This window comes from Lagenorhynchus albirostris, chromosome 10 (assembly GCF_949774975.1).
Source record: "Lagenorhynchus albirostris chromosome 10, mLagAlb1.1, whole genome shotgun sequence".
NCBI lineage: Eukaryota > Metazoa > Chordata > Mammalia > Artiodactyla > Delphinidae > Lagenorhynchus > Lagenorhynchus albirostris.
The window spans coordinates 66334141-66350637 of record NC_083104.1 but is presented as its reverse complement, the minus strand read 5'-3'; the positions used below and the strand labels follow the sequence as shown (position 1 = coordinate 66350637).

The window sequence follows — 16497 nt, the reverse complement described above, 5'->3', positions numbered from 1 at the left end:
GACTTGACTCTAAGAAGGCTAGGAGGTATAACTTCCTGTGTGCTGAGGGAAAATGAACAAGAAAAAAGATTTGATGAACACAGCGTCGTCTCTGTCACAGTGTTCAATAGTAAAACTAAATATAAACCAATTTGAATGTGTTATAGGATCCAAACTTTACAACCAAAGTAATATAATTATTCAAACTAATGCCTTTATTTCCATTTCTATAAAGTACAACGTTACGTCCTCTGAGTCAAAAGGAAGAAAAAACTTTTCTGATGTTCATGCAAGACAGTTCTTGAAACAAATTCTTCCTTTCTGGAAGGGTTTCTCTCTGCAGATTTGTAATATATAAAAATCTGGCCCCAACGTTGGAGAATTAGGCTAACTACTGTGTCTTTTAATCAGTCGTTAAGACTAAATGTTTCTATTCTTGTCTCTAATCCCATATAATGAATAGCATATCAGTCCTGGTACTTTTTTTGGGTAGACATCAAGCAGATGGAGTATGAAAAATGTAGAGTCACAGAAAGCAGAGGTGTATGCTGATTTTTACCATTTTATTTCTAATTTAATGCATCTCCAAAATCTGAATCTCTCAGATGTATCTGGAGCTGAAACCTTTCTTTATTATTATTTTTAAAAATATTTATTTATTTTGTTGGTGCCGGGTCTTAGCTGTGGCATGTGGGATGATGATCATACGTGTTGTAGCATGCAAACTCTTAGTTGCAGCATGCATGTAGGATCTAATTCCCTAACCAGGGATCAAACTTGGGCCCCCTGCATTGGGAGTGTGGAGTCGTACCCACCAGACCACCAGGGAAGTCCCTGGAGCTGAAACCTCTCTAATGTCAAATTGGGAGGCCTGAAAATTTCAATTGTCATAATGGCCAATTCAGTTTATTTGATTAACTGTGTTATTTAAGTTCCTTAAATATAACATCTACTACCAGTAAATATTACAAAGCACTTTTCCCAATATATCACGTGACTTAAATTTCTCAACAGCCCTGTGTGAAAGGAAAATCAAAATGAAGTTGGGGGCTTGCCCTGGTGGCGCAGTGGTTGAGAGTCTGCCTGCCAATGCAGGGGACACGGGTTCTGTGCCCTGGTCCGGGAGGATCCCGCTGGGCCCGTGAGCCATGGCCGTTGAGCCTGCGCGTCCGGAGCCTGTGCTCCACAACGGGAAAGGCCAGGGGTACGTGTACCGCCAAAAACAAAAAAAAAAACAAAAAAAAACCCTCATGATTCCTTAAGGACAAATATTGTATGACTCGAGTCGGAGTCAATCACAATTCTCGCAAGGCAACTTTTAACAACCTCGTGGCTTTTTGTCTTTGTAAGCCCCTGATTCTTTTTCTTCCCAGGAACACTCCTTTAGGGTTACCCAAATCTGTGTCTCCCCAGCTGCAATTCTTAAGACCCCAAATAAACTTTTCTTATCTGCAGCCTCCTGCATTATTTTTTGGTTGACACCTGGGAGATAGATTTTACTACTCAGATTCACAAATGAGGAAAACAAGACATAAACAAGTAAAGTAACTAAGGTCATTAAACTACTAAGTGGTGCTGGTGGGCTGAGAACTCAGACCATCTGACCCCAAAGTTCTTGCTCGCCAACTCCACCTAATTGCTTCCAGGTGAACTGAGCACTTCCAGGTGGCACCTTAAATGTCATCAACTGTTAACACAAACCAACTAATTTAAGGTTGACTTAGAATGAAAATATTTTAAAAGTAATAGCTATTATCAATTATCATATAAAAAATGAATTATCCTTTCTGCATACTACTTCATATGTAGTAAATATAAAAACAACCCCAAAATCCCAAGATTTTTGAACTCTCTCAAAATAATTACATTTGCAAAAACAATTTTTTAAATGCTTTAGGTTGTATAATCTCTAGATCACTGCAGACATATCAAATGAGACTTTTTGAAAGAATAATCACTTTTGTTTGGAAGTCCAAAATTGTGCTCAAATATAGATGAAATATAAATACAGATGTAAATTATTTAATTTTTGACTTTTTAGAGGGGGGCCAGAACTCCGTATATTGACCCAAAGTAGATTCACAAGAATCTTTTTCACTTCACTTTCATCAGTTCACCTTCATCAACAATCTCCTCATGAAAGTCACAAAGCTTTATGACCAGCAGGAAACAAACTGGACCTTGAGTACATAATCAACCAGAGAAGCAAGAATTTTAAGTTTCTAGTGGCTGGAATTTTCTACTAAATCTTTATTAATGTACATCTGCTTTACATAAAACTTCACTATGCCTTTTAGTCTCATTTATAGGGATTGTTTCATCTGCAAATTCAACAAACATATAGCCACAGTCCAAAGGTGTAGGACCCCAAGAGAGTTACATAGATGATGATTGCAGGATCTATCCTCTAAGGGAACTTAAAAATGTTAAGTTTGGTTATTTGGGTAACCAAATAGGAGATAAGGGGAAGTGAGTCTACATCAAAATATTCCACTATTAAGTAAAAAAGAAATGATAGAATATCGCACTTTTGCAAACCCCTGTGAATTAATAGATATAGGCATTATGCATCAACAGCTCCTAAGATCATAAAAAGAGAGAGAACTAGATATTATGTGCCTCCTGAGGGAAGACCACACTACCACCTAAAATGCTGCTACAGGGATCGAACCTAAATCGGGTCTAGGCTTGAGATCCAGCTGCCAATTCGTAGGAAACAGAGAACAGAGGGACATGTTGAACTGCACCGAGATCACGCAATCTGCAAAGTCCTGACTGCGGGAGACTCTACAGGTCAAAAGGCCTCTTTTCTTCAGGAGAAAAATTGTAAAGTTAAAAAAAAAGACAAAAGATATCTCAAGTTTTTAAAAAGTGTATATATGTGTGTAGGGAGGAAACTATTCTGTCTATGGGAGAACATTTGGGTGGTAAAACCATGTAAGAGAAAGGAAGTGAAATGTTTACTGTAAAGGTTAGGATAATGGTTACTTATTCGCTGCCGTTGTTGGTGGTGAAACAGTTGTGACTGGGAAGTGACTACAGAAGGGGCTTCCAAGGGTAGGTAGGGAAGTTGTTTCTGACCTGGTGGTAGTTACAAGGGTGATTGCCTTAGAATAAGTGATTAAGGCAAACATTTTCTTTGTGTTGTCTCCTGTGTTTGTGGGTTTTTTTGTGTTAAAAAATTTTTTTAAAGAAAAAGTTTGGAGCTAGAGGCCAGTCCTACCCAAGAGCTGAAATATATTTTCTTCACACTGAGCTATTTGCAAATGTATCCATTTGGTTTCCTGGGAAAATATCGATATTAAGGTTAAATTACTTTAAAAAGAAAAATAAATGCTTTAAAAAACTTTTGAAAGATATCCCACATTGTAATATAATTGGGGAATTTTATTTAGATATTGTCCTTTTTTTAGAAGGTAATGGACATGTCGGTAGTAGAGTGTATTTTGAGTGTTAGAGAAAAGGGGTAAAATGGAATGATGAAAGGTAAGGATACTAAAACAATTTCTTGAAGCTTAATTGTTAAATTCCAATAACTGTCAGGAGAGTAATCTATTAACATTTCCCATTGAGATTTTGTTGGGGGCATGAACTCCCTCCTTTCCCACCCACACGCCAAGACAATTCATCTCAGAATTCTATGAATTTTTTTTAAAATTTTATTATTTATTTATTTATTTTTGGCTTCATTGGGTCTTCGTTGCTGCGTGGGCTTTCTCTAGTTGCAGAGAGTGGGGACTACTCTTGGTTGCAGTGCACGGGCTTCTCATTGCAGTGGCTTCTCTTGTTGCGGAGCACGGGCTCTAGGCGCGTGGGCTTCAGTAGTTGCGGCACACGGGCTCTAGAGCACAGGCTCAGTAGTTGTGGCTCATGGGCTTAGTTGCTCCACGGCATGTGGGATCTTCCCGGACTAGGGCTCGAACCCATGTCCCCTGCATTGGCAGGCAGATTCTTAACCACTGTGCCACCAGGGAAGTCCCTCTATGACTTTTTAAAAGTACATAGAATAGAATGCTCAACTTGAGATTCAAGAATCAAATAAACCTCTGTAAATAGAAGTCCTGTGGGGTTCAGAATGGGGAGTCAGAAAATGTACATGTTAGCCCGGGCTTTGGCAGAGGCCGTGTGTAAACTGATGATACGTTCATCTCTCATTACTCTTGTTATCAGTTTACAAACAGACTCTGACCTTCCAATCTGGTGCACCAGCTCTGACCACTCACAGTGCCCCTGTTTACGAACACACAAGTCTCATTCTTTTTCTTTTTAAATTTATTTATTTGGCTGTGTCAGGTCTTAGTTGTGACATGCGGGGTCTTTCGTTGTGGCACGTAGCCTCTTTGTTGCAGTGTGTGGGCTTCAGAGGGTTCAGTATTTGAGGCCCGCGGGCTTAGTTGCCCCGCAGCATGTGGGATTTTAGTTCCCCTACCAGGGGTCAAACCCACGTCCCCTTCATTGGAAGGTGGATTCTTAACCACTGGACCACCAGGGAAGTCCCCACAAGTCTCATTCTTGAACCCAATACTGAGAATGCTGGGAAGTTTTCTTTTTTTTTGTTACCCTTACATGTGTTTTAAATAAACTGCATTTGAGGGACTTTCCTGGTGGTGCAGTGGTTAAGACTCTGCAATCCTAATGCAGGGGGCCTGAGTTGGATCCCTGGTAGGGGAACTAGATCCCACATGCATGCTGCAACTAAGAGTTTTTGCATTCCACAACTAAGGAGCCCACCTGCCACAACTAAAAGACCCAGCACAACCAAATAAATAAATAAATAAATATCTAAAAAACCCAACAACTGCATTTGAAAAAGCAAACAAAAAGACAAGCCCCAGAGGAAGTGAAAGCGACGTCGAGGTCAATGAAAACAAACGAGAGACCTGGGGGAGGAAAGGAAGGCGGGCGAGGAGGAAGGAGCGCCGGGGCGCGCAAGGGAGCAGCGGGGCGGTGGGAGCGCGAGCGGGAGGCCGGCCGAGGTCCCGAATTTGCCGCCGCCTTTGGGGCTCGCCCGGGGATGTCTCAAGGCCCCCAAGCACCACGCGGCGGCCGCCGTCCCGGCCTCTGAGGGCCGCCACGTCCCGGCAGCGCGCGCGGGCTGAGGGCTGCTCTGTGCCGGCTGGGGGCGCCCGGGGAGGGGCCCGGGCGGGCCGGGAGGAGCTGCCCAGGCCCCGCGTTTCCCCCTTCACCGCGGCCGGCGCCTGGCCAGGAGGATGCGCGGCGCCGGGCTCTGAAGCATGGAGGGAGTTCTGTACAAGTGGACCAACTATCTCACGGGTTGGCAGCCTCGTTGGTTTGTTTTAGATAATGGAATCCTGTCCTACTATGATTCACAAGATGATGTTTGCAAAGGGAGCAAAGGAAGTATAAAGATGGCAGTTTGTGAAATTAAAGTCCATTCAGCAGACAACACAAGAATGGAATTAATCATTCCAGGAGAGCAGCATTTCTACATGAAGGCAGTGAATGCAGCTGAAAGACAAAGGTGGCTGGTTGCTTTGGGGAGCTCCAAAGCCTGTTTGTCTGATACTAGGACTAAAAAAGAAAAAGAAATAAGTGAAACCAGTGAATCTCTAAAAACCAAAATGTCTGAGCTTCGCCTCTACTGTGACCTCCTAATGAAGCAAGTTCATACGATCCAAGAATTTGTTCACCATGATGAGAATCATTCATCTCCCAGCATAGAGAACATGAATGAAGCCTCTTCTCTACTTAGTGCCACGTGTAATACATTCATCACAACGCTTGAGGAATGTGTGAAGATAGCGAATGCCAAGTTTAAACCTGAGATGTTTCAGCTGTGCCATCCGGATCCCTTAGTTTCTCCTGTGTCACCTTCTCCTGTTCAAATGATGAAGCGTTCTGTCAGCCACCCTGGTTCTTGCAGTTCTGAGAGGAGTAGCCACTCTATAAAAGAAACAGTGTCTACACTTCACCGACTCTCCCAGCGGCGCCGAAGAACCTACTCAGATACAGACTCTTGTAATGATGTTCCTCTCGAAGACCCAGATAGACCTGTTCACTGTTCCAGAAATACACTTAATGGAGATTTGGCATCAGCAACCATTCCTGAAGAAAGCAGACTTATGGCCAAAAAAAAATCTGAATCGGAAGATCCTCTTCCATCCTTCTCTTCCTGAGGAAACGGAAGTGTCCAACTTCCTCTAAGTATTGCTATGCAAAAGCTGCTGTAATTAAACTATGTTATAGGGAGTAATTTTTCCCTTAGGATTTCTCTGCACTTTATAGAATATTGTAAAACAAACAAACAAAAAACAACCCACATACCTTTGAAGTGTATTTTATCTTTATATAGTTTATTTGCAAGAGTATTTTCTTAATAACTTCACAGTATGAATGTGCATCTTTTTTTTTTTTGAACAAATGATGGTGTAACATTTTGACATCTGTAAGGACAAATGCAGATATTTTTCTAAAATACTGTGAGGGACTGACATCTTAGTCAGTGTGTATTGTAGCTTATAAACATGAAATCTTATAAACCTAAGGTTTCAGTTTGACAGAAGTGTGATATATGTAACTTGTGCCATGGACCAAATGGTCACTTTACCCCAGCTGAAAGTGAGTTAAGGTCGCAGCTTGATGGTGTTTGTATTATATTCCTTTAAGCAAAAAGGAAACAGTTAATATTCGAAATATTTTTACCCCAAATACCATGACATTGAGGATTTTTTAAAAACGAGATCGTGCTGTCCTTTGTATATGAAGTTGACACTACTGATTTATCAATACCAAATATTGGGTTAAAGTATTTAATTTTTACTTATTTATTTTTCTGTTGCATCAGAAAAAATGATTGCATCCTAACTTTTATGACCTACCAAATTTAAGATGTGTATACCTTGTTATTTACATTGTTCTAGAAAAGAGGTTAATATTGTAGTGACCTTGCTCACTTCCACCAGAGAAATAAATGACTTGCAATGGAAAAAAAAAAAGACAAGCCCCAAAATATACATTCTTCAAACTAGGATTTGAACCAGTGACATTTAGGCTCACAAAACAGATTCCAGTCACCCACTGAGCCAACACATAAAACCTCCAGGTTCTTTTACTTTGCTCAAATCACACTTCCTCCTTTCGCCAAACTTTCAATAACTGAAAAAAAAACAAAATCTGTTTACCAAAGTATGTGTGCTGGCCCCTTACCTTTGCTCTCTGAGAAACTTTGTAATGAAAAACGAACAGATAAACAATAAGATAAATAATAGGAACTAGGCAAATTCAGAAAGGTTTCTTCTGCTTGTCGACAAGGAGCCCAAACAAACTGTTCTCCTTGCTTATTTGGAGTTGTGACGCCTACCTGGAAATAAGTCAATGTTTGTGAATGTACGAGGTACATGAAAAGGAAGTACAGAAACATGAAGTGGCATCAGATTCATAAGGCAGTATGACGTGGTGAAAAAACAAAGAACAAAACATTGGAAAAAGAGCCAGATGACCTCAGTTTGAGGTCATTCCACCAGTTACTAACTGAGCAAGTCACCCATAAGCTTGGGTTTCCCAGTCTGTAAGATAACTGACCTACCTCTGCCATGAGGTTGTGGAAGGAAGAAAACATAATCAAAGTGTATACGAAAGTATTTTATAACCTCAAAGCACTAGAAAATTTTAAGGCTCTATTAGTATTAATGTTATATACACACTCCATCCAAACCAACATTATCTTTAAAAGGAACACCGAAAGACTTTTTTGTGAGATAAAATTGACCTCCTTAATGTCAATTGTAAATTGTTTGTATATCAAAATATACTGGTTTATACACTACCATGCGTAAAATAGATAGCTAGCAGGAACATGCTATAAAGCACAGGAAGCTCAGCTTGGTGCTCTGTGATGACCTAGATGGGTGGGATGGCGGGGGTGGGAGGGAAATCCAAGAGAGAGAGAATATAGGTATACATATAGCTGATTCAATTCATTGTACAGCAGAAACTAACACAACACTGTAGAGCAATTATACTCCAATAAAATATATATATATATATAGGTTTCCTTAGCATTTATGACTTTTTTTTTTTTTTTTTTTTGCGGTATGCGGGCCTCTCACTGTTGTGGCCTCTCCCGTCGTGGAGCACAGGCTCCGGACGCACAAGCTCAGCGGCCATGGCTCACGGGCCCAGCCGCTCCACAGCATGTGGGATCTTCCCGGACCAGGGCACGAGCCCGCGTCCCCCGCATCAGCAGGCGGACTCTCAACCACTGCGTCACCAGGGAAGCCCTCCTTAGCATTTACGATGCAGTTTGAATGAAAATAAAAATATTTTATAGTGACAAGATATTTTCAATATTTCCTCCTTTTATTCATAATAATTGACAACAATAGTTATTATTTTAAAGAGAATTTAACATCTTTTCTTAAGGGGACATTTGGTTCTCTGTCAAATATGTCCTTTTCTTAGCGCTTTTTTTTTTTGCTGTACGCGGCCCTCTCACTGTTGTGGTCTCTCCCGTTGCGGAGCACAGGCTGACTTGCAGGCTCAGCGGCCATGGCTCACGGGCCTAGCCGCTCCGCGGCATGTGGGATCCTCCCGGAACGGGGCACAAACCCGTGTGCCCTGCATCGGCAGGCGGACTCTAAACCACTGCGCCACCAGGGAAGCCCCTCTTAGCGCTTTTTTTTTTTAACGGTACAGTAAGTACCCTCATAGATTCTAATTCTTAAAAGGTTGCAAACACACACACACACACACACACACACACACACACACACACACACACACACACACACACACACACACACACACACACACACACACACACTCCTAGGCTGGATCTGGAAGGAATTATTAGGAATTACTGAGTCCTTCCTTAGCTGCTCTTTGATTTTTAATCACATGATGGTAATATATAAACAAGGTTGAAGAGAGCAATTTCAAGCTTTGAAATTCTAGGATTCCTTAGAAAATCCACCCTTTGGGCCTCATGTTTCCCTTTTAGAAATTCCATTCTTTAGGATTCAGTCATGAAATGCCAAATGTGAAAGGGGCCTTAGAAATCATCAGTGCCAAGGTTTTCACTTGATGAGAAGGAATCTAAGGTCTTAAGAGGATCAGTGACCAACGCATGATTGTGATTTATTTTCTTTCAAGTTTGTCCAAAATGCTCATCGTAAACTGATTCTACTTGGAGAGAAATATATATGGGAAGGTGGATCAGGAAGTGGAATTTGGCCTAGGCTCCAAAAGTTCCGAAAGATGACCTTGGTTACATGTGAAAATATTGTCTGTCCAAGTAAGGAGACTTTTGAAGATTTGAAGGATATTTCTTCTTTTTTTTTTTAAGGTTTATTTTGGGGGGCCGCTCTGCGTGGCTTGCGGGATTTTTGTTCCCAGACCCTCGGCAGTGAGAGTGCAGAGTCCTAACCACTGGACTGCCAGGGAAATCCCGAACATTTCCTTTTTTGAAAAGGTATAAAATAAGGGTGGTTGGGGCTTCCCTGGTGGCACAGTAGTTAAGAATCCACCTGCCAATGCAGGGGACACGGGTTCGAGCCCTGGTCTGGGAAGATCCCACGCGCCACAAAGCAACTAAGCCCGTGCGCCACAACTACTGAGCCTGCACTCTAGAGCCCACGAGCCGCAACTACTGAAGCCTGCTGCCTAGAGCCTGTGCTCTGCAACGAGAGAAGCCACCGCAGTGAGAAGCCCGCACACCGCAATGAAGAGTAGCCCCTGCTTGCCGCAACTAGAGAAATATGGCGCACAGCAATGAAGACCCAATGCAGCCAAAAAAGGAAAAAAAAAAGAATTAAAAAAATAAATAAAAATAAGGGTGGTGAAACTCTTTTACCCAGAGCCACTGAACCACTGAAAAGTCAAAGGAGAGTCACACATAATTAAAAAGCAACTTAATTTAGTTTTTAATGTGTTATTAAAATAGCTCCTAAAAATTAAGTACACGTACAGATACATTTTTATATTTTAAAATTATTTAAATGCTAAAAACAGGATAAATTTCTATAAATAATACACTTTCAATAAACATAATAAATAACTATTTATTATGTCTAGCTAAGAAGGAGAAATCCCAATTAAGGAGAAGGGGAAAGGAGAGAAAAAGGAAAGGGGGAGGCAATATCAAACTAAAAAGAAAAAAGGGAGAAGGAAAAAGGAAAGGAGAGAAGTATAGGAGGAGAAAATTAGAGTTAGGGAGAAGGAAAAGAGAGAATGACAAAGAGGTAGGGAAGGAGAAGGAAGAATCAGAAAGGGAGAGAGAAACTGGGAGTGGGAGAGGGAGGAAGCTAGTCTTAGAAGGGAGAGAAAGGCTAAGAACAAAGAGAATCGCAGCAGAAGCCAGGAGAGGTGAGTTAAGGGAGTTCCTTTTTTCATTCTACAAATATTTATTGCCCATCCACTGTGTGCAAGGCACTCTGATAAATTCATTTCTTGGGAGAAACAAATATGCATTACTCTGCAAAAAGAATTCATGATTTCATTTCTTTAGTAACTTTTTTCTTTCTGAGAATGATACTAATTTATGCTCCTTTAGTAAATTTGGAAAATAGGGAGTGGAATAAAGAAGCGCTAATTCTCTTTCTCTGGGAGAAAGGCAGGGTAAAAAAAGAATCTAATTCTAGCCTGTTGATGTTTTGCAGTCTTTTGTTTTGCACTCTTTCTGATGCTCAGTCTGAAGGGCAGCAGTTACCCAGGGAAAACTCTTCCCATGGAGAAGGCAGAGGTGCGAAAGGGCAAGCAGAAACACATCAGGCTTCTTCGGGCCTAGGTTTAAAACTAGCACACTGTCACTCCTGCCCCAGTCTCATGAAGCCATGGCAGAGATGTGGATGCAGGGTAAAGAAATGAGGCCAATAATCACATATATCTAATTTTATATCATATAAAAAGTATAACTCTCTAAGTATAACAAATTTAAATTTATATTTTTACCTCTCCTTGGACAATGCAAGGACCTTAGAACACTTTTTTATAGCCATTTTTTTTTTTTTAAACCAGGATCCAAAGTTCACATATCGCATTTGGTTGTTTTATTTCTTTAGTCTCTTTTAATCTATGGTAGTGCTCCCCATCTGCCCACCATTTTATCTCCCTATAATACCAATTGTAAAACAGAGATCAGTTAGCTTGCAAAATGTTCTCATGATTCCTTCAGACCTGTAACAATTTCCAAGGCCATTCTACTTTGAGGATTTCTTTGTCTTTATCTTTCAGTATATAAATTTTTACTGAATTTTATTTATTACAGTATTTTTATTTCCAGTTGCTCTTTCTTGCTCTTAGGTTATTTCTTCTTTTAGCATCCTGTTCTTGTTCCATGGATATATTTTTCTGATACTATGCTTTCTTTGAAGTATTTTTATGCTCCTTGCATTGTCTCTATTTCCTGTGATTCCTCTCCCCCCTGATTCTCACATGTTGAAGGTTTTAAATTTTTTTATGTTGAAGTATCTGATGATTTTTGTCCACTTATATTTTAAGAGTAAAGTCCTAAAAGCTGATTGGATGCCCCGAGTGTGTGTTTGAGTTTTCTCAATTGAAGGGATTCACTGCAGGCTTTTCCTATGGGTCCCCTAAATGTCAGGGCTCTTTTCTCTGGCATGGTTAATTTTTCCTGAGAAGCACACTTTATTTTCTGCTTGAGAGTAGAACTTGGCTGTGAAGTTCTGTATGTGAGCAAGAGAAGAGGCCTGGGTGTCTCATTTTCAGATTCAGACTTAATTCCTCTCTATTCAGTAAGACATCTCACTCCCACTCTGATGTATGCCGATGTCCCCACATCTAGAACTCCTCAGACTTACTTTCTCCAGAGGTGGCATTTCTTGTTTCACATGCAGGTAAAAGTAGTAGCCTGATTATATCAGGTGGAGTCGGGACCTGGGGATCTGACCACTTCTTAAACACATTTTCAAACAAATCTCTCTTTTCAACACTACACTCCTTCCATCTCCGCTCCTCTAATTTCCTCCTGTGTCTTACCTGCTTCCAATTCCTGAGTCTTTCCAGGGTCCCTTCTGGTGACCTGCCTTGCTTCTCCTTGGTTTTGTCTTCCCCACCACTTAGACGTGAACTTGCTTGGGTCTGCTAAGTCCTTTATCACCCTCCATCCATTTTCCATTTTCATGCATTGTAGTTTGGGATGATTACCAGTTCAATAAAGATGAAATTTGTGTTTCTGGGTTTATTTCCCTCCTTTTTATTTTTGAGGGAATTGGTGTGGGGAAGATCTCAACTACCCTGAATTGAAAAGCCTTCACTGTTTTTATTTTTAGTTCTTCAAATGCCTTGAATTCTTTACTGCTGCTGGGCTTTTACATCCCAGCTTTCTGAGACCTTTTCCCCTCCCTCATCTTCCCTCCTGGCCAATTCCAAGTCATCTTTTAGGTCCCTGTTTAAACATCATTCATAGATAAATCCTTCCTGACCACCCAGACTAGGTTAGGTACACTACCCATGGTAGATTCTCATAATACCTGCCATGACTCTAATTAGTATATATGCCTATCTCCTCTGCTAGACTGTCACCTCCACAAGGCAAGGCACCATTTCTGTCCTGTTAACTGCTAGCTTCTAGGGTAATGCCTGGTATTCAGTAGGGGGTCCATATATGTTTTTCATTGTTGATAACATACATTGCTCGCTATAAAGATTTGTAGCTTAATTTATAAATTAATGTTAAATAAATTAAATAATTTAATAATTAATGTATTGCTGCCACCAATAAGTAGTTATTTAGAGTTCAACAATCCTAGTTATTATAATTGTCTAATTATTGATATGAAAACACTATAATATGGGCTCTTGTCCATCTTGCAAATTTATTTTATAATGAACACTTTTTAAATTATCATGTACTGGCAATAATACAATATTGTGCTCAAATAACATATTTTATAAGTTTTCTATTCCTTCTGTTTCAAATTACCATAGACTGAGTGGCCTAAAATAACACAAATTTATTATCTTATGGTTCTGGAGGTTGAAAGTCTAAAATGAGTTGGCAGGGCTGCATTCCTTCTGGAGGCTTTAGGAGAGAATCAGTTTCCATGCCTTTTTTAGCTTCTAGAGGCTGCCTGCATTCCTTGGCTCATAGACCCTTTCTACACTTGATCTTAGCCAAAAGGCCGAGAATTGATGATAGACCCTTTCTCAGATTACTCTGACCTCTGCTTCCATCTCATTCTCTGACTCTGACTCTCCTGCCTCCCTCTTATAAAGACCTATATGACTAGGCCAGGCCCAGATAACCCAGGATAATCTCTGCTTCTCAACAGCCTTAATTTAACCACATATGCTAAGTCCATTTTGCCACGTAAAGGAAAATATTCGCAGGTTCTGGGAATTAGGATGTGGGCATCTTTGGGGGAAACATTATTCAGCTTACCACACATAGACAGCAAAATATGAATCCATAGATGAATTAGTTGCTGCAAGAAATGATAAAAACTTCACTCACATATATTTAAAACGTTATATTAGAACAACCTCCAAACAAAGTAGATAAAACAACTTTATTAAGTGAAAAATATCATAAATATATTTTGAAATAAGATACCTAATAACATAAACCAATGATTATTAAATAGACAACATATATCAGCTCAATGATTGCTTAGGCTTCCATGTGTCTCCCATTATTATGCTTTCGAGAATCCTGGGATTTCCTAAAGTTTTCAGGTAGGCACAGCATTTTCTAAAGGCAGTTATACTAACAACTATATAAAAGAGCATAGTGTTTTTCTTAGATATATTTAAAAATAAATTTTAAATGAAAAATATAGTTGGCTCTCTGTATCCACTGGTTCTGCATCCTTGGATTCAACCAATTGTAGATGGAAAATATTCGGGAAAAAAAAATTCCAGAAAGTTTCAACAAGCAACACTTTGAATTTGCTGTGGACTGTCAACTATTTACATAGCATTTACATTATATTTATAACTATTTACATGGCATTTACATTGTATTAGGTATTATAAGTAGTCTAGAGATGATTTAAAGTATATGGGAGGATGTGCATAGGTTATATGTAAATACTGTGCCATGTTATATAAGGTACTTGAGCATCTGTGGATTTGATATCCAAGGGGGATCCTGGAATCAATCCTCCATGGATACTGAAAGATGGCTGTATAATTAGCATTGATTATTTTTCAATAAATATCTCATAACATCCTGTAGAACTGTTTGGTAATAATTGTATTAAAATACAAACCTATTTGGGGAAAATAAAGTCCAACATTCTCGATTGTTTAGATTAAAAGACCATGGTTAGGGACTTCCCTGGTGGCACAGTGGCTGGGAGTCCACCTGCCAATTCAGGGGACACAGGTTCGAGCCCTGATTTGGGAAGATCCCACATGCTGCGGAGCAACTAAGCCCGTGTGCCACAACTACTGAGCCTGCACTCTAGAGCCCACAAACCACAACTACTGAGCCCACGTGCCACAACTACTGAACCCCGTCCGCCTAGAGCCCATGCTCCGCAACAAGCCACCGCAATGAAAAGCCCGAGTGCTACCACGAAGACCCAGCGCAAAAATAAGTAAATAAAATAAATAAATTTATTTTTTTAAATGTCAATTTCTAAAAAAAAAGACCACAGTTAGGGACTTCCCTGGTGGTGCAGTGGTGAAGAATCCGCCTGCCAATGCAGGGGACACTGGCTGGAGCCCTGGTCCAGGAAGATCCCACATGCCACGGAGCAACTAAGCCCGTGCATCACAACAACTGAGCCTGCACTCTACAGCCCTCAAGCCATAACCACTGAGCCTGCGTGCCACAACTACTGAAGCCTTCACACCTAGACCCCGTGCTCTGCAACAAGAGAAGCCACCGAAATGAGAAGCCCGCGCACTGCAACGAAGAGTAGCCTTCACTTGCTGCAACTAGAGAAAGCCCGCGCACAGCAACGAAGACCCAACACAGCCAAAATTTAAAAATAAATTAATTAATAAAAAAAAAGACCATGGTTATATATTTTATTCTCAGTTATCTAGCAATGTCATGTGAACACCCAGTACAAAATGACAGTTTCACAATGTGCTGATGGGTAAGGCTGTCAGCAAGCTCTTTCAAGTAAGACTCTTGCCCCGAAACTACATCTTGATTGTCAACTTTGCCCATTTAGTAATTTAATAATTTTATCCAGGGCTGATCTGGTTCTGATGCATTTGCTGTAGAGGATATCCTTTTCCCATTGAAAAGTTTACTTGAGAAATCAAATTAAGGTTAGAAGATTACCTGATGAGTATAATTAAAATGTCAGGCAGCCTAAGGCACTAAAAATGCCCAGGCACACACTACCCTTCATCCCACAACTCCCTCTCTCCTAATCTGGCCCAAATTACAATAATCAAAATTTGTAATAGCATTCTACACTGGAAAATGTGGTACATTTGAAAAATGATGAATCAGAATTTTACTTGATGATTTCCCCTACCTTGGTTTTTCTAGCTGAGATAGCTGCTTATTGTCTTTCTCTAAAAGCCATTTCTTTTCAATTCTTGCTTCTTCCTCTAAAGCTGCAATACCGCTTTATTGCATTTACTGTCCAGTACAGTAGCCACTGGCCAAATGTAGCTACTGAGCACCAGAAATGTGGCTAGTCTGAATTGAGATGTGCTGCAAGTATAAAATACATACCAGATTTTGAAGACTTACATTAATGAGAATATAAAATATTTCATTAATAATTATATTGACTACCTGTTGAAATGATAACTTTGGGATTTATTTAGGGATACATTTGGTTAAATAAAGTATATTATTAAAATTAATTTTACCTGTTACTTTTCACTTTTTTAATGTAGCCACTAGAAAACTTAACATTACGTATGTGGTTCACAAATTTTTATTGGATAGTACTCATCTGAGGCTCCTGAAGACCTATCCTGCTACCTCTTTAGTTGTTTTTTATGGTCTGACCTCTCATCCATTCCTTTACTTTCTGGTAACTGCTTAGATTTACAAGGTAAAATAGCAAGTGAAACTCTGTGGCCAACCTTTAGAATAAGATAATTAAGTGCACTAATAGACAATGAAAATCTTCAATTCTTCAAATTATTGGATTGGCGCTTCAATATTAGAAAAAAGGGGGAGGATTGAGCACAGAGTAGCCTTCATTAGTGTCTGTAGAGATGGACTGTGTGTTTATGGAGGATTAAAGAGGGAATACAAGAATCATTCTGGGGAGGAAACTCATGCACGCACAGATACACCAAAATAGGACGAAGAATGTATTTCATCTCCAACCTTCCCCACCTGTCTAGGTTTTTTTTTTTTTAATAAATTTATTTATTTATTGGCTGCATTGGATCTTCATTGCTGCACCCAGGCCTTTCTCTAGTTGCGGTGAGCAGGGGCTGCTCTTCGTTGTGGTGCGCAGGCTTCTCATTGTGGTGGCTTCTCTTGTTGCGAAGCATAGGCTCTAGGCACGCAGGCTTCAGTAGTTGTGGCATGCGGGCTCAATAGTTGTGGCTCGCAGGCCCTAGGGCACACAGGCTTCAGTAGTTGTGGCTCACAGGCTCAGTAGTTGTGGCTTG

General features: G+C 40.2%; 2 protein-coding genes across 2 annotated transcripts in view; both read left to right on the top strand.

The window, feature by feature from the left end:
- The window catches only part of PXT1 (peroxisomal testis enriched protein 1), a 64521-nt gene that overhangs the window by 27000 nt on the left and 21024 nt on the right, over positions 1–16497 (top strand). The gene's annotated exons all lie outside the window — the stretch shown is intronic.
- LOC132528126 (pleckstrin homology domain-containing family A member 3) lies at positions 4848–6916 on the top strand. The gene has a single exon (XM_060164159.1). The coding sequence runs from the start codon at positions 5214–5216 to the stop codon at positions 6114–6116; it is 903 nt and encodes a 300-aa protein (XP_060020142.1). The 5' UTR covers positions 4848–5213; the 3' UTR covers positions 6117–6916.

Coding starts and splice junctions, on each gene's coding strand:
- LOC132528126 (XM_060164159.1), top strand. CDS start 5,214: ATGGAGGGAGTTCTGTACAAGTGGACCAACTATCTCACGGGTTGGCAG.